Here is a 27,486-nt window from a genome sequence, read left to right as displayed (position 1 = left end):
AATAGTTTTTATGAAAGCTTCATAAAAAATGCAACATTATACTACACTTACCTAGTGCAATCGCCATCACCACTTTGGTGTAAAACTCGACCTAGCGCTCCTCAGCACTTCACTGCATCGCTTTTTTTCTCCCAAAAAATACTCAGCCTAGACAGTTCAACTCGTTCTTAACAAAATTTTGACTTCTATTACAAAAAAAAACAAATTTCTCCAAAAGCCCCCCATTGCATTTTTTTTCCTTTTCACGCTAAGACGCAACCTAATTTGAGTTCTTGACTCAACCACCATTGTAATCATCCGATTCAAAGTTCTAAACTCGCAAACCTCTTATTCAAGTTCGATTGAGGTACGTATTTCATCAACTGAGACATGTCTTGAACAAATATGTAAGTATTACTGATTGGCTTTTGTACTTTCGTTTGTATTTTGTAGAATATTTAGTAAACTTTTGATATGTGACTTATATATAATATCCGAAAAATGAATTTCTTTATTTAATACTGTTTCCGAGTATACCCCGCCTAGACCGAGTACTTGCAACTCCCTAATCGACTGTCCTGGGAGCGCCTAGCGACTTTTGCAACCTTGCTTTGGTAGGGTGATTAGAGCGTTTTCTTATAAGGGTTTCCTCCTAGGGGCCATGGATTCGATCCTCACGGGTGCAAAAGTCTGTAAATATGATGAGCACCACAGTAAGAGGATTTAAACTCTGATAAGAATACACTGTTAAACTAACAATAAACAGGTGAGTCATTGCTCTGACTTCGTTCAGAAAAATACCTAGTACAAATAATCTTCAATAATTCTTAACTTGAAACTCTTTCCGTACCACAATATAAAAGAAAACTTGAATGATTATAATTTATACATGTTTAAATGAACCAGTTGGAGAGTTGCACGCCTTGTAATTGGACGTTCATGATTTGCCACCATCTCATACTCCAATTTATAATGGCAAACATGATGTGACCCATAAATTAAAGAAAAATTATTGTCAACTTAACTTGATACATGACAGATTGTAGGGTTGTTGGTCGAATGAGTTATGCATGTGACAAAAGATCTTATAGTTCTTTAGTCTAGTTGTAAATGTTGTTGTTGGTTTGTTTTTCTTTTTTATAAATTGTGGTTTAATGTTGTAAAGTTTAAATAAGCTAAAGGTTGCGATCTTGGGTACCTTAACTTTAAAGTTTCCTTTAATTTTTCAGGTTTTGATAAGGAGACCATATTATTAGTAAAACATGCTTGAACGCTATATGTGATTCTATGCATTTAATAGTATAAAAAACGTGCCATGAAATTTCTACGCGACAGTATTCTAAGGAAAAACTTTTTTTTATTTTTTTATTGAAAGTGTCCTGATTTCATAATGCGTTTTAGACTCCCAAAAAAGTTAAGACATGTATTGTACGATTCAATTATATCGACACTATTGATTATCATAATAAAATTTAAATAAAAAACTTATTATTAAAGTCTACATAACATATACGTCAATTAAACAACGTTACATGTATCTTCTATTATAATGTACCGAGAAATTGTATTATATAATAATAATAATAATAATAATAATAATAATTCTATATACTTTAACACAGGAGTCAAACCTTAATAAGCTAACAATGAGGAACATGTACGAGTTAACCTGATAGAAGCCAGAATACCATCTATAATTATCTAGTAATATGAAAAAAAATATTATTATCTAATATTTTTTCATAAAATGGATTTGTGTTAAAGAATGAAAATATAATATTAAAAATACCGGATATAGACAGTTCCAACAAGATTTCATTCTTGAACACAAATCCATTTTTTTATACTGTTTAATAATTATTATCTAATAATAATTCTAGTGCAGTGTAAAATATTTTTAAATTTACGAACTTTAATTCGTTACAAAAAACAAATAGCGTCTGTGCGTCTCAATTCATCCTATTTATTAGATTTGGGATGTGATATGGTTCTGAAGAATGAACCGGATATAGACAGTTCCAACAAGATTTCATTCTGAACGCAAATCCATTTTTTTTAAACTGTTTAATTATCTAATAATAATTCTAGTACAACATCTAATCTAACTTAGTAACTTGTATACATAGATATAGAAATTGCAGAACCCTCATAACGGGCCGCATGATGAGTCGGCCCAATATTTGGGCCTAACTTTCCATCTAAGGGCTAAGGCTGTGAAATTTTCAGTTTATTTTGTTTTCGTATGAGAGAATTGATTATTTTACATTCTGTCATCACCAAATTTTAATTTGTATATACATATTAACAAACATCTCATTATTATTAATAATTGATTTTATTTATGGGCTTTATAGATTTATTGTTTGAATATAGTGTCCGGGCATAAAGAGTTTAGCCGATACCGATCAAATTCCGTTTATGCGTCACTACGAGGCTCCATAGGGTGTAAGCTCGGCTCTTATGACTTAGAAGAGCTCGAACTTGACTCGATTGTAGCTGCTTATCTAAAGCTCGAGCTCGGATCATGAGCGGTTTCTACAAGCTCAGCTCGTTTATTATATATTAATTAATTTATTTATGTTTTTAATTATTTTTATATATTTTGATAAAAACATGAAACGAGCCTTAGTTCGGCCCATCTCGTGTAGTTCCTTAAACGAGCTCGGCCGTGCAGTGTAGAATTTAAATTAATAAATAGATGTCCAAGAAGAAACAAATTAAAAATACACAAGGCTCAAGTTCGGGATCAATAACTAAACAAGCTTTATTTTAAGCTTAGTCTTGACTCGAGTTAGAAAAAGCTCGGCTCGTATACATTGGAATAATAAAACTTTTCAGATAAGTTAAACCACACTAACATTAATTACTAAAAAAGTGGCATTCTGACTAAACATTATCACATCATATACTAAAAAAGGGTCACATCTTTGATATTAATGTAAATTATGCACAATCATTAGGGACTCTTACTCATAATGGAGATTAAGCCACATCAACAAAGAATCTATGAAATCAACATGATTGATATAAACGATATATGAAATCCACTTTGTAAATGGATAAAAACACAATTAACATTGTTGAAACTTCCAAAAACTATAACTTACAATCATGACTCATTTGTACAAAAATAGTTGATGTTGCCGACTTTTATTGCCAAATGGGTTGATTTGGGTCACTAAAAGTATTCCGCAAGTCAAAATGGATCACTTTTAGCTTAGGATGGATGCAAAGAGGATTGCTTACTAGTCGCTGCCACTTCCACTATCGTCATCGTGTCCGCCCTACCATCATTATCATCAACAACTCGTGCATGTCCACATCCGAACCCGCTTTGGTATATTTTTATTCTCTAAAACATTCCATGTTAATCCAAACACATTTCCGTGAAATTCCATATTACCCTAAATCCAACTGATACTTTTCTTAACATAGTTTGTTTTGTTAAGTATAGATAAGAACAAATACGCAACAAAAATAATCAATCACACAAACGAAATAGTAGAACAAAAACATTAGGCTACGTCATTCGGTCAAGGCAACATACATCCACGAGCTGCAACCATTGTTTCTTCTTTTATTGCTCAACACTACATGATTACAATTAATTACAATATATAGGATATATATAGACCTAATTCGTCAAAACCTAGCACGTTTATACACGAACATGTTTTGATCTGTTAGCTTACTCAACACGCCCGTCCGTTACAAAACAAATCCTTAACATGTGTAATGACTAATGTTAGGTATCACCTCACCATTTGTGATGAAACTTTCATATCCATAACAACATGTAATGTTACTTTATGTAGTGGAATATACATGATCTTTAACCACATGTCATGTGTTAAATTTGACATTCTAAATTTCTCATCATTTTCACTTTTTTTTTCTTAGTGGCAAACATGCATGTATGGTGCAAACTAGAAATAATGAGATATCAATTTTAATAGTAACTTAATGATCCATGATAAGTTGAGGTCGGCATTGCGTTCATGTAACGAATGATATTATAATTATTTGGTGCACTTGTTATATTTGTGTAGAAAGTTTTACTATTATTAAAAATCGATTTTGGGTTCATAAAAGACCAACTTTGTGATAACAGGAATTTTTGAATTTTAAAGCTTTGTGTTTCTAAATGTGTTTGAACACCTTGTTGTAATGTAAATCCTAAATCGGCTTTTACATCCGGACATGGTCTAATCTAAAAACACTCTTTACTTAGAGCTTTAATCGACCCGAGTTGTATTGAGTTAGGTGGGCTTGAACTTGACTTGATTCTTTAAAAAGATGAGATTTCATCTCGAGTTTTATTCATTAAATCCTTTAATCAACTTGTTTACTTTTTATTTTTAATGTTTCTATTTATGTGTTTTTGAGATATATTAAAATTTTGGATTATAACAATCCCTCTCAATTACCCTGTTGAGTTATCGTTAGAGGGTGTTTTCGCTCTTCTAACGGGTGCTTTTCTTTACATCCTATAACTCTTATCTAAACTCGTGAATAACATGCATGGGGGTAGCTTAGTTGGGGTAGGGGTGGCACCGCCCCTTCTGTTTTTTACTTGGTAGTATAAATTTATTATTTTTCATTCGAAAATTTTTATATATAGTGTAAATTTACTCGTTTTTGACCGAAATTTTGAGTCTGACCCCCTCTCGTTTATAAATTATTTTATACATATTAAGTTTGCCCCCTTGACGTATATGTCCAAGCTTTATCACTAATGATCACTAAGATCCGGCTGAAGATAATAAAAACACTTGGTAGTGTAATTAAATTGTCTTACAAGTCAAAACACAAAAGAATCCAAACATATAAAACAACATTTTACATGTGTAATCGAACTTTATTTTTAAGTACCAAACAATAATATCAAATGGAAAACAACCCACACAACAAGCAAACAATTACAATTAATGAGGGAAGATTGATGTCATAGAATCAAGAAAAGGTTGAAGGTGATGATTCTCCACACACTATGTCATCAACCGTATTCCTTTATTCGGTCGTGGCAAACTGCCAACGATCGCCACTGGTATTATTGGCGACCCTTGCAATGGAACAACATGAAGTGGTGGTCCGTTTCCATAGTCCACTTCATTAAACCCGTGTCTCCCCCATTCAGATAAAAACAAAGTGTCATATCCTAATGGGGGTGCAAACGGATCTTCAATTTTCCCGCCGCTATTTTCCTTCGAATTCACCCAATCGGTGAATTTTTCAGGTAGACTAGCTTTAGCCTCCTGAATCATTTTAATCACCTCAACAATTGATGCACACACTAGCTTCTCGCTAGGCGTGCTTACAATAACTGGAAAGAAGCAGTTACCATAGAAACCTTTTGGTAACGGTGGGGTCACTAGTGGCCTACAATTTGCAAAAAACACAAGTTTCGTTGTTTTACTTTCCGGACCCGAAATTACTGATTGGGTCCGGTTTTTCCATAAAACAGCTGCCACGATTTCGAAAGTGGAGCAATGTGTTAAAGATTCTTTCGTGAATTCGTGTTTGAGGCGGGTGATATTATTATCTAGTGGAATGTCAATATTAGCTTGCACTAGATGGTAATCAGGGAGGGTGAAGTTTGGTGGTGGTAAGATGGTTGGAGTTGGTAGTTGTGGTGGCGGTAGGAAGTCACTGGGGTGGTGGTCAAAGGGTTGGCTCCTCTAGCAAACTCGCCGACTGCTTTAAGGAATTGTGCGGATCCTAGACCGTCACATATAGTGTGGCAAAATACTAGGCCTATTACAAAACCGTCACCTTCGAACTCTGTTATCTGTACTAGATATCATAAGATGTAAAACTTAAATATATAAAAGTTTAAATCGCATGTTATGAATGTTTTAGTAATTTAACCGGACGTGTTACAGGTTTACTGGTCGAACTAGTAATAACTAATTTGAAAAATATTCAAATGTTACATAAAATATAAAAGAATATATACTTAATTGAAAGGTTAGTATCATAATTTAGTTGCATTTAAAAATAAAAATATTATTGTTTTGTAAAATAAAATTAAGAAATATTTGAAAAATAGAAGTGATTAAATATAGTTGGTAAAAAATAAAAACACTTACCTTATATTAAATAAATTATCTTATGTCCAAATCTTGACTTTAAAAATGTAGATAATTAAAACTAATCCAACCCACTAATGTGTAATTAATCTACCTGCATTAGAACAAGAAGATCAACACCTAGATCTTCAGGAGGAGATGAAGGAAGAAGACTATCGAAAGGAACCGTCGTAACATCCTCAAAGTAACCAACCGAGCGAAGGCTACAATTAGCCGATGTCTCCACAAACCAAACCCCATCACCGGTGCATTCAATGGTCGAACCATCTTTAGAAAGCCGACCAGCTAGAGGATAATAAGGGACCAACGCCTTTGCCAGGGCCTCACGTATGGTGGGCCCTGCGGCCCCACAAGGGCCAAGTGGCTCAAACACTTGAAGTGTTCGTGCATTGCATCTAAGAACTGGTAATCTATCGATACGTGATAGATTAAGTGTCTCTGAAGGCGTTGGTTCGCTTGGTGTAACAAAAGTTTCACTAGATTTTGTGACACTAAATTCCATTGTGAAGTATTTATGAACTTATGGTTAGTGGATAGCTAATTTGCTATAGGTTGTTATATGTAGGTATGTAACCAAATGTATAGATAGCTTTAAAGGGAGATATAGATATTGATATTGTATATACTATATAGAGTTAAATATAGAAACCCTACTTGGCTTGGAAGTCTCGTCTATTGGGTTGGTAATCATGGTTGTAGCACTCAATATCTACACACTTTTGACTTGTTTCTTGAATCCTTAAGTTATGATTTATCACAAATAATAAGTGCAATGGTACAACTAATAATTATGATTTTGATTATGATGTAACACATCTAAAATCGGGTCGAAACGATTGAAAAGAAGTACAAACTTATCTATACCGGAGTCAATAACCATATTGATTACTGATGTTGATGCTTTGTTATTGATTGTCGACATTTGTTATTGATTACTGATACTGATACTGATTATTTTCCTTATTTTAGTTATTGAGTAGGGTTTCCGTTTCTTAATATGTTGAAGAAAATTTGTTTTGTTTTACGCTTTGTTTATTGATTGTTTATGTTCATGATCGGTTCATATGATCTATTGTGTTGATAAAAATGGATAACATGGATCTAGATATAGGGAAAGCAGAGATGGATATAGAAAAGGCGGAGAACGAAACAAAAGTTGTGGAGGCAGAAATTGCGAAAATGGGAAAGTTGAAGACAGATGCTGAGATAGCGGAGAAAGAAAGGGAAATAGCGACGATGGAAATGGAAATGGCGGAACTAGAAAAGTGTATAGCGTCGATGGAAGCTTACTCGAGAGAACTACATAACATAATGTTACAAACAACTGCTCGAAACATCTCATCATTGTAAACACTTAGTTTTATGTCTATAAAGTTTTGTAACTCGGATACTTGTTGCTTAATGTTTTTGATAATTGGTTATTCATGTTCAAACCTAATAACCGGCTTAAATCTGTTATGAATGAACTCAAGATTAAACTAAAAATGATTATAGTTGAATATTGTAGTTTTCTAAACAATATTTTCATAAATTATAAGTGTATAAACTAGTAAAGTATTTTCAAGTTTGCTTTAAATTATATATATATTTTTTATAATTTATAACGTTTTTCAGTTCATAAATTGGTCTAACCAAACAAACCCATTCGACGTCCGATCCGGTTTTGTAAACATTCTTCCTCTGCAGTCGGCATTTCTCACATTGTCAACAGCGGAACAACGGTCAACAAAGGATTGATGCTGAGCCCATTTTTGTTGGGCCTGGGCTAGAGCCATTCAGCCCAAACTTGATAAAGCCCAAATCAGAAGATCAACTAGGTTTGTGAACGAGCCGAGCCTGAACGACTGAACGTTGTTCGTTGGCTTGCTCGTTTGACTTTTATTAAAGCCAAAATTTTAAAATGCATATGTTACAACTTACAAGTTTTGTATAAATTTTTGTAAAAAAATATCAATCTGAACCTTTTAAATAGGAGTTTGTTTGATTATACACGAGTTGAGCCGGCTCAATGTTTTTACAAGCTTAGCTAGAACTCTAACTCTTCATCTCGTTAAGATAAACAAGATGAGCCGGTTTGACATGATTTGTAAGCAAGCTAAGTCTAACCTAGCTCGGTTTATTTCGCTCCTCACTGAGCCACCCATGATGGCATATGATCTTACTATCATTGAAATTATTTTACGTTTATTGTAAAACGTTATACGAGTTAAAACTCTAATATAAGCCTAATACCTAATGGTTATACAACATAATAAGAATGCACTTACTCATATAAACTGTATACAAGATACACAAGTTTGCCATAAAATTATCTACAAGCAATACTTTATACATTTTGGGTAATAATAATAAAATAATATATAAAAAAATAAAATTAAATACTGTGACCTGACAAAAGATTTCTCAGTGTTATCTTCCCAGAATTGCTACTATCAAGCTTGTTGAATTGATTGCATATTTGCAATATATCTCTCTCTTCAATCTTTCCCATTTCTTTAAGCTTAAACACTATGTATTCTGATTTACTGCATTCATAAATCAAAATCACTATTTTAGTATTTCTAAATCTATTTTTATAAGATATTTAAATATTTTTTAATTTATTTTTTTAGAGCAATAACAAAAGTTTGTGGTTACATCAAAACAGAAGACAAACGAGCAACAAGTTGTGCTGCTACCCCAACTATTCTTTTTTAATTAAAAGAATAAAAACATTTCATAATCAAATATAGCATTCCAAATTTGGTTGTTCTAAAAAGCAATTTAAAATACTTTCAAAAGTTTCATGAAATATTTTTAGTCTAAAAAACAATAAAGAGGCCCAAGATATTCATTTTAAGAAAACTTTTAATAAATATTTTGAATTTGTTTATTTCGAAAGTTTTATCTTAAAATTCTTACCATTATTTTTTTAAAAAAATTTCACCAAACACAAGAGTTGTTCAAAAAGTTCGCGACTCGCTCGAAAAAAATTGAATCTAAGTGAGCCGGCTCAGCTCATGGCTTGGTTTTGGCTCAGCTCGTTGGCTCGTTTAGGTTTAACCCTAAATTTTAATACATGTAAATATAATTATAATAGCATACCAAAATAAGAAAAAAATGTAAATATTACATATATTATGCCACTTGATCTTTAAAAAACAAAAAAAAAATAAAAAAAGAACAATAATAAAACATATAATGTTATAAATATATATATATAATAAAAAAATAAAATATATAAAAAATATATTTTTTTTACTTTATATATCGATTATCCGAAAAAAAAACAGCAAAAAATAAAAATTCTTTAAAAAATTAATGAGCTCGATTTTTCAGCTCGATAAAGTAAACAAGCCAAGCTCGTTTAATCTGCCTCGGCTTGATTACAACCCTACCAAATACCCATTAATATTAATAGTTTGGAAGGTGTTTTGGATTGTCTAATTGTAAAACAAACAAAATTAGGTGTTTGGGATTAGCTTATTTTAAGAATGTTTATCTACCAAACAACTCACTTAACTAAAACAAACAATATACATGTATGTGGAAGGCACCATATCTTATCTGCTTTTAAAACAACAAAAGACCAATAAAAGGTTTATGTGTGCTTAAAAGTTAAAACATGTATAAAAATAGTTAGGTGTGAAAAGCATCCAAACACCTAACCATATTTAGAACACACACTAGATAATAATAATAATAATAATAATAATAATAATAATAATAATAATAATAAACATTTTAGAACTAAAACATTGGTCATCTTGTCTTAATCCTAGTCCTAAATTATTATTCCCACTTGGATGGTAACCCCCTAATATTAATTATGATAGTTACTAAAACAATATTAAAATAAACAATTTTGGTTTGTCATATCTAGGGGTGTTACTTTCTGACTCAAAATCTGACACGAACCTAATACGAAATTCGTGGATTTGGGTTTGATATAAACTTCCGTCAGTTTCGGGTCAAACACATTTAGGTCAACAGGTCAGGTTCGAGTCAACCTGGCAGATTCGCAGGTTGACCCGTTTAAAGGTGCAAACGAGCCGAGCTGCTCGCGAGCTACTCGAAATCGGCTCGAGAAAAAGCTCGATCGAGTCGAGCTTAAACGAGCCCGAGCCTGAGCTCGAGCCTAAAACAAAGCTCGTTTAATGAACGAGCCCAAGCCCGAGCTTCACTTATCGAGCTCGAGCCGGCTCGCGAAATATATATATTAATGTATACATATATATTTAATAATTATTTATTGATAAATATAATTTTATGAAAAAAAAACTAAATAACATATATTATTTTATATATAAAGTTATAATGAAAATAAATACAACAATATAATTATAAATATAAAAAAAATAATTTAAAAATATTATACAAGCCGAGCTCGAGCTTTATAAATAAAGATCAAAAAGAGCCGAGCTCGAGCTTCGTATAAGTTAAACGAGCCGAGCTCGGGCTCAGTTCGGCTCGTTTGCACCCCTAGACCCGTTTAAACCCATTTATTTTTTATTTTTTCAAATTTGTATGTTTTGTTTGATATGAATTTGTATTTTTTGTTGTAAATATGTAAGTTTAAAATATTAAATTTGCGGGTAGAGTTCAAGTTCACGTGTCTTACACGATTTTCGGGTTCGTGTCGGGTTGGACCCGCCAACCCGCAAACACGACCCGTTTAACACCCTTAGTCATATCTAACATGTTAGATAAACAGGCCGTGTTCCGCTTCACATGTTTAGTTAAATAAACCATGTTCGTGTTGACATGTTTTATTAAACGGATGGTATTATGTTTAGCATGTTTAACCTGTTTAATTAAACATGGTCAACCCGGTAACCCGTCTAACACATTTTTCACATCCCATCAACTCGATTAACACATTTACAACTTAACTACTACCCGCCAACCCATTTAACACACTTAAACAAATAAGTTACACGATTTTAACGATTTTAAGTGTGTGAGACAAACCTGAGGAAACCACTATGATTAATATCCGCAGCGAGCAAATCTTGGACTGTGATCTGCCTATGCAGGACCCAGTTCGCCACCCTGCGATGCCTTTTATCAATCCGAGCTTCTGCAAGATACAGAAACGCCCGAGCCACCATAAGAGTCGAAAACAGAAGCCAAAACGACGCAAACAGCCTCCCACGAAGCGTGTGAAACGCCCGGTCACCATATCCAACAGTCGTAACCGAAAGAACCGATAAATACAACGAATCAATCCAACTTAACCGCTCAACAGAGTTCAAAACCAACGTCCCGATTCCAATGCATAGTAGTACCACACCGAGTGCTAAACACACTTTTAACCTGATCCGCATCCTCCCTTTGGCAAAATCGTATATGTAATCGATCGGTGAAAGCTTTTCATATTTATGTTCATTTTCTAGTTCTGAATAATGATGCATTTTAGTTTGGTTTAATTTTATGATCATATTTTCTTGTAAATCGAGTACGTAATTTACGACTCCTGAGAGCATGATATCGACGAATCCAAAGCCTATTAACACGAAGAAGCAAGCGAAGAGCTTTGCAGACGGTGTGACTGGTGCGATGTCACCGTAACCGATTGTGCACATTGTGACGATGCAGAAGTATAGGCCGTCGACGACGGGGTGAGTTTCGTGGCCGGAGAAGTGGTCTCGGTTGAAACAGTAGATGATTACACCTATAGATAAGTAGATTACCAGCAAAACTGCAGCCTGCAGAGAAACAAATAAGTGTGTGCAAATGGTTTTTGTTATTAACTGTAATCAAGGGCGTGCATGAAACCGTAAAAAACAGGCCCGAAAGCCAAAAGCTAAAAAACTAAACCGAAACAAAAACCAATGTTTTGGTTATATGTTTTTGTAAAAACCGAATTTACGTTCGGTTTTGGTTTTGCATATAACAAAAGCCAAATAATAATAATAATAATAATAATAATAATAATAATAATAATAATCGACGATTTGGTTGTATGTTTTCGAAAACATGAACAAAACCGTAAAAAACAGACCCGAAAGCCAAAAGCCAAAAAACTAAACCAAAACAAAAACCAATGTTTTGGTTTTACGTTTTTATAAAAACCGAATTTACGTTCGGTTTTGGTTTTGCATATAACAAAAGCCAAAAAAATTAATAATAATAATAATAATAATAATAATAATAATAAATATCGACGATTTGGTTTTATGTTTTTGTAAAACGCGAACTTTTGATTCGGTTTTGTTTTTGCATGTAATAAAAACTGAAAAAACCAAATCAAATTTATAGATATCAGCTTTTTATTTAAAGTATTTTATAAGAATTTAGTTAATAGTTTAACCAAAATATATTGGCTCACATATATAATAACGAATTAGTTATTAATTAACAAAATGATTTACGCTTTATGTCTTGGTTTTATGTTTTTGTTTTGGCTTTGCATATAACAAAAGCCAAAAAAAATTAATAAAAATCGACGATTTGGTTTTATGTTTTCGAAAAACCCGAACTTTTGATTCGGTTTTGGTTTTGCGTGTAATAAAAACTGAAAAAACCGAATCAAACTTATAGATATCAGCTTTTTATTTTTTATTTAAAGTAGTTTATAAGAATTTAGTGAATAGTTTAATCTAAATATTTTGGCTCAAATGTATAATAACGAATTAGTTATTAATTAACAAAATGATTTATGTTCAAAATCATTATTTTGGACCAGTTTTTCTTAAACCAAAAAATTCATTATTTAGGGTCAGTTTTTTTTTTAACATAAATTTCAAGCTCAAAAGGCAAAAGCAAACCGAAACCAAACTAAATTTATAGATTCTCATTTTTTATTTAAGTAATTTATAGGAATTTAATAAATATTAACTCAAATACTTTTGCCAAATGTATAATAATCAATTAGTTATAAATCAACGTCCAAATTCATTAATTTGAGCCTTTATTTTTGTTCCCCAAAATTTTCAAGTTAACTGGCAAAACCAAACCCAAACAGAAACCGAAACAAAAAAGTTTTCAACAACTTAAAAAAGCCTAAGTTTCTATTTTGGTTCGGTTTTAGCTTCAAACCGAACCATGCACACCCTTAAATTATACTTAACTCATATTTACATAATACGAGTCTGGATCAAATACAAATTAAATTAACGTGTTAACTGTGAGAACCAAGCAGAGTAATTATATATACAACATATAGCGTAATTATGTAATTACATTATGTTGTATATGTATAATTACTCTGCTTGATTCTCACAGTGAATACGTTAATTTAATTTGTATTTGATCCAGACTCGTATTATGTAAATATGAGTTAAGTATAATTCAAGGGTGTGCATAGATCGGTTTGAAACTAAAACTGAACCAAAATAGAAACTTAGGCTTTTTTAAGTTGTTAAAAACTTTTTTGTTTCGGTTACACTACGTTAACACGTTAATTTAATTTATATTAATTTAAATTAATATAATTTAATTTATACGTTAATTTTCAATACCTGTTGGAGAAGCGAAGCCGAATTCGGCTTCGGGTCACCGGGCTTATCGACCGGCGGTTCACGCATAACCGTCATGGCGGGAGCGGTTTTACACCGGTTCAATTTATGTTTTTTTGAATTTGAATGAGAATTTGAATGATTAAGAACAGCAACTGAAGAAGTTGATGGTGAGTGATAATTTGGGTTGGAATCGGATGAGCTGGCGGCGGGATTGGGGTTATGACGGAAGCCTAGAAATGGGTCTGAGTCCATGCGGTGGTCGGAGGTGCGTGCGACGCTCACGCGCCGCCGTGGAGAGTGGATTGGCCAATTGGAGGTACAAGAGGATGATGAGGATATAATGATTGGTGGGTTTAATAATTGGTTAATTTATTAAATTGTGAAGGAAGTTATTATTTTATAAGAGTGGTCGTTTGTCACTTGATAGTTACTGGTAATTGTGCAAATGAGTCAAGTTGTTCGTATGTTATTCAAGATTGGCTTGTAAAAAATCTTGACTGAGTTGAGCTTATAAGAGCTCGAGCACGAGCTCAGGCTTAAAAGAAAGCTCATTTATTAAACGAGCTCGAGCCTGAGCTTCACTTATCGAACTGGAGGTGGCTCGTGGGCCTAAACGAGTATGTCATTTATATATTTTTTATGAATATATATATTAATATATACATATACATTTAATAATTATTAATTTTTATATATAATTTTATGAAAAAAAATAACTAAATAACTTATACTATTTTATATATAAAGTTATAATGGAAATAAGAATACAAAAATAAGTATAAGTATATAAAATATTAATTAATTAATAAATATTAAACAAGCCGAGCTCGAGCTTGAAACTATGAAACGAGTTGAGCTCGAGCTTTATAAATAAAGATCAAAACGAGCCGAGCTCGAGCTCCATATAAGTTAAACGAGCCGAGCTCAAGTCTAGTCGAGCTCGGGCTCGGCTCGTATGCACCCCTAGTTAGTGGTATGTGTATTCCTTACTTGTGTTAGGCTTTGCAAGGTTTTCCGTTCGAACCCTGAGTCCGCCCATGTTTTAGTCCCATCGTGTATTACGTCATGCTCTTCTGGTGGCACGATGACTGTCAAGTGACATCTGACGGTATGGTTTTCCAGAAGAATGCTCAAGCCAAACTCTAAATCCAATGTAGGCCTAGTTAAGACAACATAATATTGCCAGAGTGGGGCAACGAGATTCTCCAGTTGAAGAGTACGGTGGCCTAACATACAACAAAGTCGTTATTATAAAAAAATTGTTAGTGTAATTAACTATAATTATTGAAGGTGTTTTCACCTTTTAGCCCTGGTTTTAATGTTTAACATGATAGGCCGGCCCACCCAAAACATTATTTTCTATACAAAAAAGATTGTATTATTGTAATGATAAGTATTCCAAATCAACACAATAATGAGATGACATTTTGACATTATATAGGATCTTTTGAATAGTACAGAAGCTTCTCAATACTTTTAGATCATTATAGTGTGTCGAATTGAATACGTGTTAGTATTCCAATCTTACAATAAACGGGTCATCCGGCAAACCCGTTGGATTCGACCTAAACACGACCCGTTTAGCCAAACGGGTTTGACCCAAAACCATAAATTTTCATATTAGGTTCGTGTCATATTTTTAGGTCGTGTTAGAAATTCACTCCTCTGGTTTTTTAACCATCCACGACAGAAATTATCTAAAGTTTGCAACTATTAATCTATTGCTTGGATTTGTTAATAACAAAGAGATCCAAAGAGTGGTTCTCATCCTTGTATGAGCGCTTTTAGTAACGGTGATTAATACTAGTATCGAATGTGGTACCGTCGGTATCAAATTTTGAGTTTTAGGTACTGTTCCAGTATTTTCTTGATTTTTGCACGAAATACCGGTACAAAATATTTCAAATTTTCAAATTGAGATTTCGGTACCTGTACTATCCCGAGCTCATCAATTCTACAGACGACCTAAGACTAAAAGGGCCTACACTCTCATTCACACGTAATCTTAATGTTAAATATAACTTTATATAAATAAAATATTAAAACGTGTAGATTTTTATATGGTAAATGATTATAAAGTTTACAGTCGATTGATATTGATATGACATATTTATAGAATGTATCGTGTTATAATATATTGACACGCACGCAATATAATATTTGTAACATGTGACTGATGTCAAATTTTTAAATACAAATTACATTGCATATATTTTTTTAAAAATTTGGCTTTAACTTTAAAGAGCATAACAAGCCAGCCAACGAGCAAGCTTATCTTTGCTCTAGCTTGGCTCGTTTACAAATCGAGATAACTTCATTCTAGTTTGTCTGTTTCTTTATTTTATTTTTATTTTTTTATTTTTTTAAGCGGCCCATGACCTTTTAACTGGGCACCACACCACTATACAAGTTACACTTTGTGGTATGAAGTGGATAGTTGGAGCCCAATCCCAAAGAAAATGGGCTCAGCATCAGCCCAGTTAGAGGTGCACAAGACATGTATTTTTAAGAACCGGTTTCGGGTATGCTCAACAAAAGTAAAAACTATGTCGGATAGGAACTGATTCCAGGTATAGTTGAGTCGTGTATTTGACTGGGGTTTCAGGGGTTTTTCGGGTAGCATAGAGTCAGGTTTTGACCGTGTAAAGGTGGAACCGGTTCCAGTTCTATTTCGGGTACATGTCCGAGGAGTAACCCAATACCAGGCCGTACTCGAAAAAAAACACCGAACCGGTTTTTTTTACCCTGTTTTTAATACCCGGCACTACCAGTAGGGTACGGATAGGGTATGTCTTTCAGTACCAAAACCCGTACCCGAACCGACCCGATTTGTACCCGATAATACCCGAAAACCAGAACCGGTTTCAAACCTGGAACCAGATTTCTCCAATACCCGAAACCGGTTTTTCAAATACCTCATCTATACCCAGGCCCATGCCCATCAAAACTAAGCCCAACATCAACCCAACCCAACCCAAATACCCGATCACCATAGTTTGACTATTATTATAAACTTATTATTATTATTATAAGTTTTTTATAAGCTTATAAGCAAACATGTGAAGGAGGTGGTTGCCGTGTCATAAATTATATCCAAACATCCAATTTCAGCTAACGCCAATCCAATTCCAATTCCAATAATCACAATCGGAATAATAATATGGGCAAATCAACTGCGTTTAAGGATACTTACACTTTCGGTTTATTCTCTTAACTCTTTTTTTTTTCTCATCAATTATTAACATCTTAATCACTTAATAATAATAATAATAATAATAATAATAATAATAATAATATATCATAATTTTATAAAATTGCAGAAGAACGTTGCCAGGAATCACAAGATATTATTGCTAAATACCCAGATCGTCTTCCTGTAATCAATTCACTCTTGATCCCATACCAATTTGTTTATTTGCTTTGATGTTAATTGTAATTTTGGTATTTATTATTATTATTATTATTATTATTATTATTATTATTATTATTATTATTATTATTATTATTATTATTATTATATGATGTTGTGTGTTATGTAGGTGGTAGTTGAAAGGTATACGAAAACAGATCTTCCTGAGATGGAGAAGAAAAAGTATGTCCTTTGCTTATATCTCAAGTTACCGTACCTGTACCAGTTATTTCAAAATAATGTCGGTACCACGTTGTTCAAATTACTGGTAGAATAGTATTTTTGGTACTTTACCGATTTCATCTTACTATAGTTAATTTACATGATTAAATGCTTGATCATAGGCTTATGATTTATCCGTACCGAACAAATAAATTCGGTACCGTGTTGTTCAGGATACTGGTACTGGTACTGATATCGAAAATACTGAACACCGAATTTATTGTACAAATTTGGTGCAGGTGTTTTTGGTATTTTTCGGTACTGGTGTCGTACCGATTTCATCCATGGTTATTATAGTTAATTTACATGATTAAATTCTTGATCATAGGATTATTACTTATGATGATTAAATTGACTAAATTAGTTACTACTTGCTACTAGGGGTGTGCGTGGTGCGGTTTTTGGCTAAAAACCCAACCGAAACCAAAACATCGGTTTTTGGAGCTTTTGAAACCGTTTGCTTTCGGTTTTTTCGGTTACGGTTTTTCGGTTTTCGTTTTGGTTTCGGTTTTTGCCATTTGATTTTAGGTTGGAAAAAAAAGTTTGCAAAAAATAATGAATTTGCGTATAAATAATTTTGTTAATTGTAAAATAATAGACTATTATGCAGTTGATCAAAAATATTGGAGTTACATATTTATTAAATTCTTATAAATTACTTAATATAAAATATAAAAAAAACAAAATTTTAGGAATTCGGTTCGGTTCGGTATTTTCGGTTTTTACTACATGCAAAACCAAAACCGAACCGTTAGTGAGGTTTTTACAAAAACATAAACCAAACCGTCGGTTTTTGTTTCGGTTTGGTTTTTTCGGTTTCGGATCGGTTTTTTCGGTTTCTTGCTCACCCCTACTTGCTACACTCAAATTCAACAAGCATCTTTCCGTTTATATAAGAGATAATTACTAGTTACTAGTACGGTGAACTTATACATTAGACGTAATAATCATGTAATCATTTTTAACACGCGATGCCAAAAACGTGCTCTAAATATGACGAAAATACTCATTTTGTTTGTTACTAGATTCCTGGTACCACGAGACATGTCGATAGGGCAGTTTATTCACATACTTAGCGGTCGGCTTCAACTGGCTCCTGGAAAAGCTCTATTCATATTTGTGCAGAACACATTACCTCAGACATGTACGTTATCATTTTATCGAATATATATGTCAGTTAATAACCGAATTTTAATAAAAACATTGTATTTACTGTTGCAGCTAACTTGATGGAGTCGGTTTATACGTCATTTAAGGATGAAGATGGGTTCTTGTACATGTGCTACAGCAGTGAGAAAACCTTTGGGAATATGAATGCATGAATGAATTCTAATGTCTATTTATGTTTCATGGATCTTAATGTTAATCTGCACTGCAGACTTGTTAATGTAAAGTTCAGTAATCAAGTGAAATAAATATGAAAAGTGTTAATATATGTTATATAATGCAATAATTTTCAAATTACAAAACTGATTGATATCACAAAACTAGACTTATTGTTGTCTCAGGTATAAATGTGTAGTCAAACCACATAGGAGTATAGGACACATGAATTGTAAAATTGTAAGGTTGTATGTTTTGTTTAGCCGTTTAGGACCGATTTAAGAAAACATAATATACAAACAATCAGTGTTGTAAAAATCGCTAGTCGGGCGGTGGAGTGGGGACTAGCGATTAATCGGGATTAATCGGATTGGACTTTAATGGTTGATTTTTAGTTTTATATATATACACACACATTTTTATATGTAATTTTTAGTTTTATACATACACAAACACATTTGGCCGAAAATTGGTTGGACTCTCGTTGGAAACCGCTTATTTTTGTTGGACTCTCGTCGGAAACCGCTAATTTTGTCCGGAATCTCGCCGGAAAGTGTCGATTTTGGCCAGAAACTCGTCAGAAAAGGCCAATATTTGACTATTCGATGAATTGGCCGACTAGCCCAAAATTAATCAGTGAAGTGGAGACTAGCGATTAATCAAGGATTAATCGACACCTAGTCGGGATTTCTGCAACACTGCTAACAAGTAACAACACTCATACTGATCATATGTCAAAACACGAATCATATGTCAAAAGTCAAAACGTAAACATAAATTGATCGTACAGCCTTATGATGTGTTATACTGGTTATAAGAGCTGGTGTTCGTTCAAATCATATGTGCCGTATAATGTGTTATACGGACAAAGACCCGAGTCATGTGACGGTTGTCGATTACACGACTAACAAAGCTATACAACCTGTATGACCAAATGATCATTTTTCGCTATCACCCAACCCATGTGATGACAAACCGAGTATGCAATGGTCCGTCATACATCAAACCATTAACAAAGTCATACAACCTCTATGGCCATATGACCAATTTTCGCTTATCACACAACCCATGTGATGACCGCATATGTACATATTATAATACCCTTTGTTTATACAGTTGGCTTTTAACTAATTAACTAACATGAAATACAAGTAAAGGTGACTAAAGGTTAACATATAACTTAATAATTTGGTTACTCCATATAAACCAACCAGACACAAAAACTTTATAATTCACATATTGTAGTCTGCAATTTTGCTTCAGACATAAACTAGAAAACACAGTTAACTAACAACACAACCTTTTACATCCTCAAAAAAACCATTGAACCAAACATTTGTGGTTGCCAAAATATCCAAAACTAAGCTTCAATTACTTATGTATCCTTCTAGGTTCCCTTAAGTCTTTAACAATTAGCCTATGACCACCACCATTACACCACACACCACGCACCGGTACCCCATCAGTAGCCTCCTGTTCCGCCTTCCCACCCGATACACCCTTTGCCACCGGAGCATCCGACTCGCCATTAGAGTCGTTAAGATCAAGTGACGCCAGAGACGCGTCACCGAGCCGAACCCGAAGAAACTTTGGCACTTTCTTCCGTTGTTTACTTTTCCCTTCACCGCCATTCCCGCCAGGTGATGCTTGGTCATCAACCTCCAACTTTGATTTCTCTTTATTATTAGCGGACCGATACCCGTCTTTCGACAACGTCTCGACCTCGTCATCCGGAGGCCGGTAGTTCAAGTGTATTTCCCGAACCGTGCTTAAAATGTTGTTGGTTAACATACTCGTAGAATTTTTATTATTAGCAACGGATTTCCCTTTGTTTTTCCGGTCGTTAACTTTTGGGCCATTCATGGCCTGATTCGCATTGTAGATTGCAATAAGCTCTTTTTCCTTATGAGGGTCGGGTAAAAGACGGGCCAACTCAGGAATAAGATGAGATAAACCAAACTGATCCACATAAACCAAATAAGTCGATGCGTCAATAACACCTTTCCGATATTGACCCGACACGTCTTTGAAATTAGCATATTTTTCTGGGTCGTTATCCAAACCTGCTCGTATTTTGTCCACCATGGACTGGTTTGCAGCATAAACTTCATCCACACGTTTTGTAGACGGACCGTTTTCAGGCCCGTTATGTGTCTGCAATGTTGAAACTGGAGGAAAATCAGATATCGAACGCGTATCTACCAGATTTGGTGCTGAGGTGGAGTGACTGATTCTGGTTGGGGCTGAAACCAGGTTAGTGGTTGACTTTCGTTGACCAGATGTAAGCGATGATGCGGTGTTGGAGATTGCTACAGGTCTAGAAACTGAACTTGATGAGGGTTTATTATTCGTAGTATTCAAACGAGGTGCAGCAGGCCAAGCATTGCCTGCATTAAGCACGTTGACTTTTTTCTTGTGTCGGCGGAGATTTTCCGCCATGGTGTTCCTGGTTAGCCCGTTGGGCTTTTGGGCCCTAGAGGCGGGGCCCGTGGAGAGTGGCGGGAAGGCGGATTCCTCAAGTAGTGTGTTTTGGGGTCTATGTGACACAGCCGAATGATACCTTGGATCAGAATCTGTGGCTAGTGATTCGAACGGTTGAACCAATGGGATGCTGTCATTTATATTATTATTATTGGATGAAGATGAAGCTTCCAGACTGGCTTCAATTGCACGGGATAATTCGGATTCGGATACATCACGTAGGAAAGTATTTCGTCTTCCTCGTCGATTATCTTGTTCGTTGCTTCGTCTATATGTAAAGCTAGTTGGTAACTAGGTACCCAAAATTTATAGAGAAAAAAAAACAATGAAAAAAAATTACAAAAAGCATACGTTAACTTATAAATGGGTCAATTATGGTTGTGTTTTACGTCAAACAAGTGAAACAACCTCCAAAATCGTTTTTATTCAAAGATTGACACTATTAGTTAAAAAAAGAAACAAAAAAGTGTTTGCAGGTCAACTTGCCCAGCCAAATTAAGTCGTGCCAAAAAAACTAGTTTCAATCCGAATCAATTTTGACCAGTAAACGAGCCAAGCAGCTTGTGAACTATTCAAGATCGGCTCGCTAAAAGCTCAATCGAGCTGAAATGAGCTCAAGCTCGAGCCTAATATAAGTTTGTTCAATAAATGAGCCTGAGCTAGCTCACGAGCCTATTATTTATGTAACTTTTAATTAGTATATTAGATATAAATTCATATAACAATATCATTTTACATAAAAATATGATAAAAACTAAATAATATATATCATGTTATTTATAAAAACTACTATTAAAATTGTATATAAATTGATTAATAAATAATCAATTTATTAATCAGGCCGAGTTTGAGCCCTTGTAAATTACACAAGCCGAGCCAAGCTCAAGCTCTCGAAAGTTTAACGAGCCGCTTGTAATTTAAAAAAGTCAAGCACGGGCCTAGTGATGTCATGCTTGCCTCGGCTCGGCGCGGCTCGTTTACACCTCTGGTGTATAGAAAGGCTTTATACCTGTAGAACAGCATTTCTCTTTGATCGTGACAGATGACCCCCATGTTCTTGAGTATTGTGCACCTGGAATTCAACGAAAAGGAGTTACAGAAAATCAGAACCTAAAAAGTAGCGCATTCAACAAGCTTTGGATCCACAAATTCACCTTAAATTCAGCTTCAGACGGAAAAACAATGAACTTTTTGAGAAGGCAAGCCTCGTCCTCACACAAAAAATGTTCTTGGCGAAAATGAATCTGCAAATGGTAAGTAAAATAACCAAGTGTGGGGAAAGAAAACAGAAAAAAGGCGAAATCAAGCAAGACAGTATTGATTTGAGTTCTATGGCTTTTTAAGACAAATAGACATTTGAGGGTGTAAACAAGCCAAGTCGCTCGCAAGCTACTCAAGATCGGCTCACTAAAATTCTAACCGAGCGGAGCTTAAACGAGCTGTAGCTTTAAATAAGCTCGTTTAATAAACAAACCTAAACTTCACGTATACAAATTTTATTTCACATATTAGATATAGTTACACAATTATCATTACACATAAAGCTATGATTAAAATAATTAAATAATAAATATTATGTTATATATAAAAAACGATAAATTTAAATGCGTGTAAAAAAAACTATAAATGTGTATAAATAAATTAATAAAAAAATTAATGAAAAACAAAGGAGTCAAGCCCAAGCACAAGCTTAGACTTCAGAAATAAAACTCAAAATGAGCTCTGCTCAGCTTGTTTACACCCTTACAGAATTAGATAATTAGGATTTAGAAAAACAACTTGCCTCCAAAGCATCATAGTTATCGAAATACTCGTATTTACCAGGATTGCGTCTGCATAATTCAAAAAATGAAAAGCTATAACAACCTGTATCGGTTGCACATACGGATTTATAAAAATAAAAAAAACGGTTATTTTACCTTTGGCATATATGACACTTAAAATGTTCAGTATTCATATGCGTGTAAAGCTCATTATCCCCATAAAAAGGTGTCTTACAAAATTCACATAATGGATGCCCTTGAAAACCACCTCTTTCACTTTCAGTTCCATCTACTTCAGAATCACCAGTGTGAATATGTTGCTGAAGTTGTGCTTTTGAATAAAGCTTTTGTTCACATATAAATACCTGATTTGTCATGTAAACATGAAATCATGTCAACAAATTGCATGATAATTAAAGAAACTAAAACAGGAATAGCTTTTAAAATAAGAATCAAAAAGTGAAACTATTAATTCACATGAACAAACAAGAATTTGACAAGACTTTTTATGCATGCCTTATCATTCAACCATATATTGTATTTTAACATTTTGATCATACTAAATTGCGCTTACTGTATTAATTCTTTGACTTGATGCTAAAGACAATTAATATCCTGTCATGTATCCACATGTTGATCATCCAATATGTTAAAATGGACCATCATACTTGTCAAATTATACAAAAAAAACGAGTAATATCCGGTCATCTATACACATTACACGCAGTCCAATGTATTGTTCACTACAGGTACTTATAAATTAAAAGATATAACTGCCTCATTTGTTAATGATAAATACTTAACAGGCAAATTTACATACATATAATCCATATATGACTTCCCATGTTCCCCTTATTTCCACTGATAAAACTTGTCATACCATCATATCCAAAACACAATCAACAGAAAAAAAAATTAAAAAGGAAAAAAGATAATAAATGAAAGCAACCTTTCTTCCTTCCAGACACAGGTTGCACATGATCAACTTATGTTGGTGGAACAGATGACCTTTAAGCTGAGTAATGTCACGAAACCTAGCTTTTCTCTTGGATTTGTTACTGGAAATATCCTCCACCTTATCACAAACGCTACATGAAAGCCTACACATGGCCTTGATCATATTATAATGATCCACATCGTCAAAGTAAGACTGAGTATCTTCATGATACATATACGGACCAGATCGACCTTCCTTGTTCTCCGATGGAAATACCGAGAAATCACTGATTGTCTTAGTGTAGTCCCCTAAAGCCTGCAAAACGAAATCTTGTTAATAATCAACAATTTCTGGGATGACATCAACTTAATCTGATTTACTCATTCATCAACCCATAGTTGCAGAAGACTAGGTCAGCTAACTCAGGAGTTGTGAGTACTCGGCCTAGGCAGGGAGTACTATTAAGACATGGTAATTATAAAGAAATTAATTTTCTAAAAATTAAATATATGTTAGAAATCATAAGTTACTCATATTTGTAACAAAAGATGTGAATATCAACAATAATAAAAAAGACACATCTTCAAATACTGAAGTATTTCAAAAATTAGTATTCATTCTTTAATACTATCGACATAGTAATCATTTAATTATCGTCTCCCAAGAAATCTCCGTGAAAAACAGCGAAAATCAAGCCCTGTTCTACTTTGTATATTTATATATACAACTACTAAAGATTTTATTAAAATTTGAACAGACATAAACAAATGTAAGTAAACGAACATAAACAGACGTTCATGAACATAAATGAACTAACAAAATGTGTGTTCGTGTTCGTCAGTATAATTAAATAAACAAAAAGTATTTGTTCTTGTTCGTTCGTTTATTGGAAAAACGAACTCCCCTCTAAACAGTTCATGAAAGTTCAGTACTTTTACATGCCTAAAACTCAGTGAAAACAGCGAAAATCGACTCGACCGAGTTGGACCGACTAACAAGCTAGCTCCGAGTTTGACCAACTACAAGTAATGTTAGTTGAGTACTCGAAATTAACGAACATAAAATAATCGTTCATAATCTTTCGTTTATTAAGAAACGAACTCTCCGCTGAACAGTTCATGAACATTCAGTACATTTAGACGCCTAAAAATCAGTGAAAACAGAAAAAATCGGTTAAAAATACATCAAAACAGCGAGAATCCGACTTAAACGAGTTGGACCGACTAACAAACTAGCTCCGAGTTTCACCGATTCCGAGAAACGTCAACCAATTTCCACAACATTTCATCAAACCAATACACAAACGCGTATATATAACTACATAACAAGCCTATTATACATCTATTATACATTTAAAGTTTAAACTCAACGAATCAACAAACTATAACATATACCTTGGTAACGAAGATGATCGAAGACTCCGATTTGCAAATACAGCAACGGCGATCGTTGCAGATGAAGCGAAGACGAGCAACGCATGTGGAACAAACCTCTTTGTGTCCGCATGCACCGTACGCAATCCATTCGAGGCTTTCGGCACACACAGCACACGTATCGTCCATTTGGTTAATTGAGATTGATCGGTTTGTTGGTGATGGTAGCTAGGGTTTGTTCGTGAAATGATTTAAGGATTTTTGGTTTAGTGGAGTTAAGTTTGGGTACAAGACGGAAATGCAAATTTTATTCTGATTTACGAATCGGTTTCTTAAAATTGTTTACTTTTAGACGGTTTACATGATATGTTTATTTGATTTTTGCCTTTTAAGCTAACTGTCATCCAATTTATTTGTTAAGTTATTATACATAAGGGCTTTTTGGTCTTTTAACATGTCAATTATCCCTCCTCGGCTCCTCTCTTTCTTAAACCACGATAAAACACCATATCAATCACACACTCAAATATATTTAACATGTATGTATGTTACTCACGTGCATCAACAGAGGATTTGGATTATAGTTAGCTTAAAGAACAAAAATCAAATAAACATAGCATGTAAAGAACACCGCATGAAAGTAAACATTTTAAAACTTGATTCATAATCAAATATTATAAAATTATTAACTTGTTTTTTCATATATTGTTCATTTGTTTGGTTGGTTGGGATTTTTACGGTAGCATGGTTGTATGGTTGGTATGGGGTAACGTGATGGAAGAGAAAATGGAATTGACTATTATTATTATTATATTGAGATGTGTTTGGTATCATGTGATAATGGAATGAGTTATTATTATATATTGTGTTGTTTGGTATGTAAGAAAACATGGAATAAAATAAAAACGATAGTTAGTCGCGGTGATGGTGGGTGGCGGGAGGTAATGGTGGTTAGTGGTCGATGGCGGTGGGTGGTGGCGTTGGTGGTGTGCGCCGGATGATGGTGATGATGTGCGGGAGCAATGGTTGGTGGTGATGGGTGGTTCGTGGTGGCGGTGGTGTGCGGAGGCAATGGTGGTCACAGTGGGCGGGTGGTGGTGAGTGACAATGGCGGTGGGAGGGTGGTGGAGGTGATATAGTGTGAAAGAGGGGATGAAATGAAAAAACAAACAAACAGTGGATAAAATGAATTTGAGATATTTTATGGGGAAACTGAAGGGACAACATGAATAGATATTACATTGGCCAACCAAATATCCTTATTTTCATTCCTTCACAAAAGCTCATTTCATTATGACTCTCATTTATACATACCAAAACACTATTTTATAGTACTTAAATAATTTACAAGGGACGGTCGACACTCGTACCTCAAGGGACAACCACTTATCCTTTAACTATTATGTAGTGTTTTAAGTTATTCGAATAAGAAAAAAAGGTAAAGAAAATAAATGTTTGTTTTTGTATGTTATTGTTGGAGAGAAGTAAAGCCAACAACAATTTTCTATAGTGCTTGTTGAGGGTGCGACGACCTCCTTTAACCCCATAGTAAGATGGCAGTCGGTGTTAGCCCACAACATAAAAGTTGTAGAATTTAGCATTTTGGTCTCAAACTCTAAATTACTTTTATGCAAATTGTTTGTATATGTTTTTTTATTGAAGGCAACCCCCCCCCCCCCCCCCGCCCTTTCTTTTTTTTCTTTCTAAAATTATGGATTTGTCGTTGAATTTTACTTGATTTGGGCCCATATTCATAATCATTGAAGCCCGCATGCAGAATAATGAGCAAATAGCCCATCAATTTTCACTTGGTTTGTTAGCCCATTTACTCCTTACTCCTTGATTGTGGCCCAAATCAAATAAAAAATAAGAAGAAGAAATACATATACATGCTTCCGTTTAGAGGTGTACAAACCGGGTTTTTTTCTAGAACCGGAACCGAGTAGAAACCGATGCCGGGGTTGGTCAACAAAGTCATGAACTGGATCGGGTAGGAACCAGTTTTGGGTATTGTTGGGTTTTGATCAATTTTGCCGGGTTTTGGCTGGGTCGGGTATGGGTCTTGGCCGGGTAGAGAATAGAAATGGAACTTGTTTCAGTGGGTCCAGTTCGGGTCAGGTACACTGGGTCCAAAACCTGGTTTTATTTCCAAGTCTACTTCCGTTCCGACCATTACTTATACTGTATCAATTTTCAAACATATTAAATATGACAACCCCTTGGAAAGTCATTGACAAACCAATTCACTAACTTTTTCGAAACTCAACTTCAAACGTATCTTCACATTTTAACATGACCTCATGGACTTGCATCATAACCAAAAATATCATACCCTCATCAATATTATTAGGAATATTAAATGAAATTAACAATACATTTTTCTTTTGTTATCTTATTTTCTTTCCTCTGTATTGACATCTTCTATTGAATGTCTAAATGTTCAAAATACTATTGTTGCAAATACCCGG

General features: G+C 34.1%; 3 protein-coding genes and 1 pseudogene across 4 annotated transcripts; 1 reads left to right on the top strand and 3 right to left on the bottom strand.

Annotated features, from left to right (window-relative positions):
* Positions 1-4,830: 4,830 nt before the first annotated feature.
* Positions 4,831-6,856, bottom strand: LOC143617305 (acyl transferase 4-like; annotated as a pseudogene). Its single transcript, XR_013150806.1, has 2 exons — positions 6,163-6,856; positions 4,831-5,767 (listed from the first exon to the last, which is right to left on the bottom strand). The product of XR_013150806.1 is annotated as an acyl transferase 4-like (transcript).
* A 1,470-nt stretch (positions 6,857-8,326) lies between these two features.
* LOC143617310 (two-pore potassium channel 5-like) lies at positions 8,327-13,933 on the bottom strand. The gene is made up of 3 exons (XM_077089909.1): positions 13,511-13,933; positions 11,019-11,755; positions 8,327-8,593 (listed from the first exon to the last, which is right to left on the bottom strand). The coding sequence occupies exons 1-3, from the start codon at positions 13,760-13,762 to the stop codon at positions 8,443-8,445; spliced, it is 1,140 nt and encodes a 379-aa protein (XP_076946024.1). The 5' UTR covers positions 13,763-13,933; the 3' UTR covers positions 8,327-8,442.
* Positions 13,934-16,549: 2,616 nt separating this feature from the next.
* Positions 16,550-18,576, top strand: LOC143617306 (autophagy-related protein 8i-like). Its single transcript, XM_077089908.1, has 5 exons — positions 16,550-16,710; positions 16,831-16,886; positions 17,050-17,102; positions 18,167-18,285; positions 18,363-18,576. The coding sequence occupies exons 1-5, from the start codon at positions 16,671-16,673 to the stop codon at positions 18,461-18,463; spliced, it is 369 nt and encodes a 122-aa protein (XP_076946023.1). The 5' UTR covers positions 16,550-16,670; the 3' UTR covers positions 18,464-18,576.
* Positions 18,577-19,622: 1,046 nt separating this feature from the next.
* On the bottom strand, positions 19,623-25,289 carry LOC143617314 (uncharacterized). The gene is made up of 7 exons (XM_077089911.1): positions 25,040-25,289; positions 23,658-23,960; positions 22,865-23,073; positions 22,729-22,777; positions 22,100-22,189; positions 21,955-22,017; positions 19,623-21,236 (listed from the first exon to the last, which is right to left on the bottom strand). The coding sequence occupies exons 1-7, from the start codon at positions 25,205-25,207 to the stop codon at positions 19,836-19,838; spliced, it is 2,283 nt and encodes a 760-aa protein (XP_076946026.1). The 5' UTR covers positions 25,208-25,289; the 3' UTR covers positions 19,623-19,835.
* Positions 25,290-27,486: the final 2,197 nt, after the last annotated feature.

This window comes from Bidens hawaiensis, unplaced genomic scaffold, assembly GCF_021521415.1.
Source record: "Bidens hawaiensis isolate Kalapana, Puna unplaced genomic scaffold, B.hawaiensis_p1.1 tig00053808_1, whole genome shotgun sequence".
Taxonomy (NCBI): domain Eukaryota; kingdom Viridiplantae; phylum Streptophyta; class Magnoliopsida; order Asterales; family Asteraceae; genus Bidens; species Bidens hawaiensis.
Note: the sequence above shows the minus strand (reverse complement) of the source record. Positions and strands in the feature narration are given on the sequence as shown.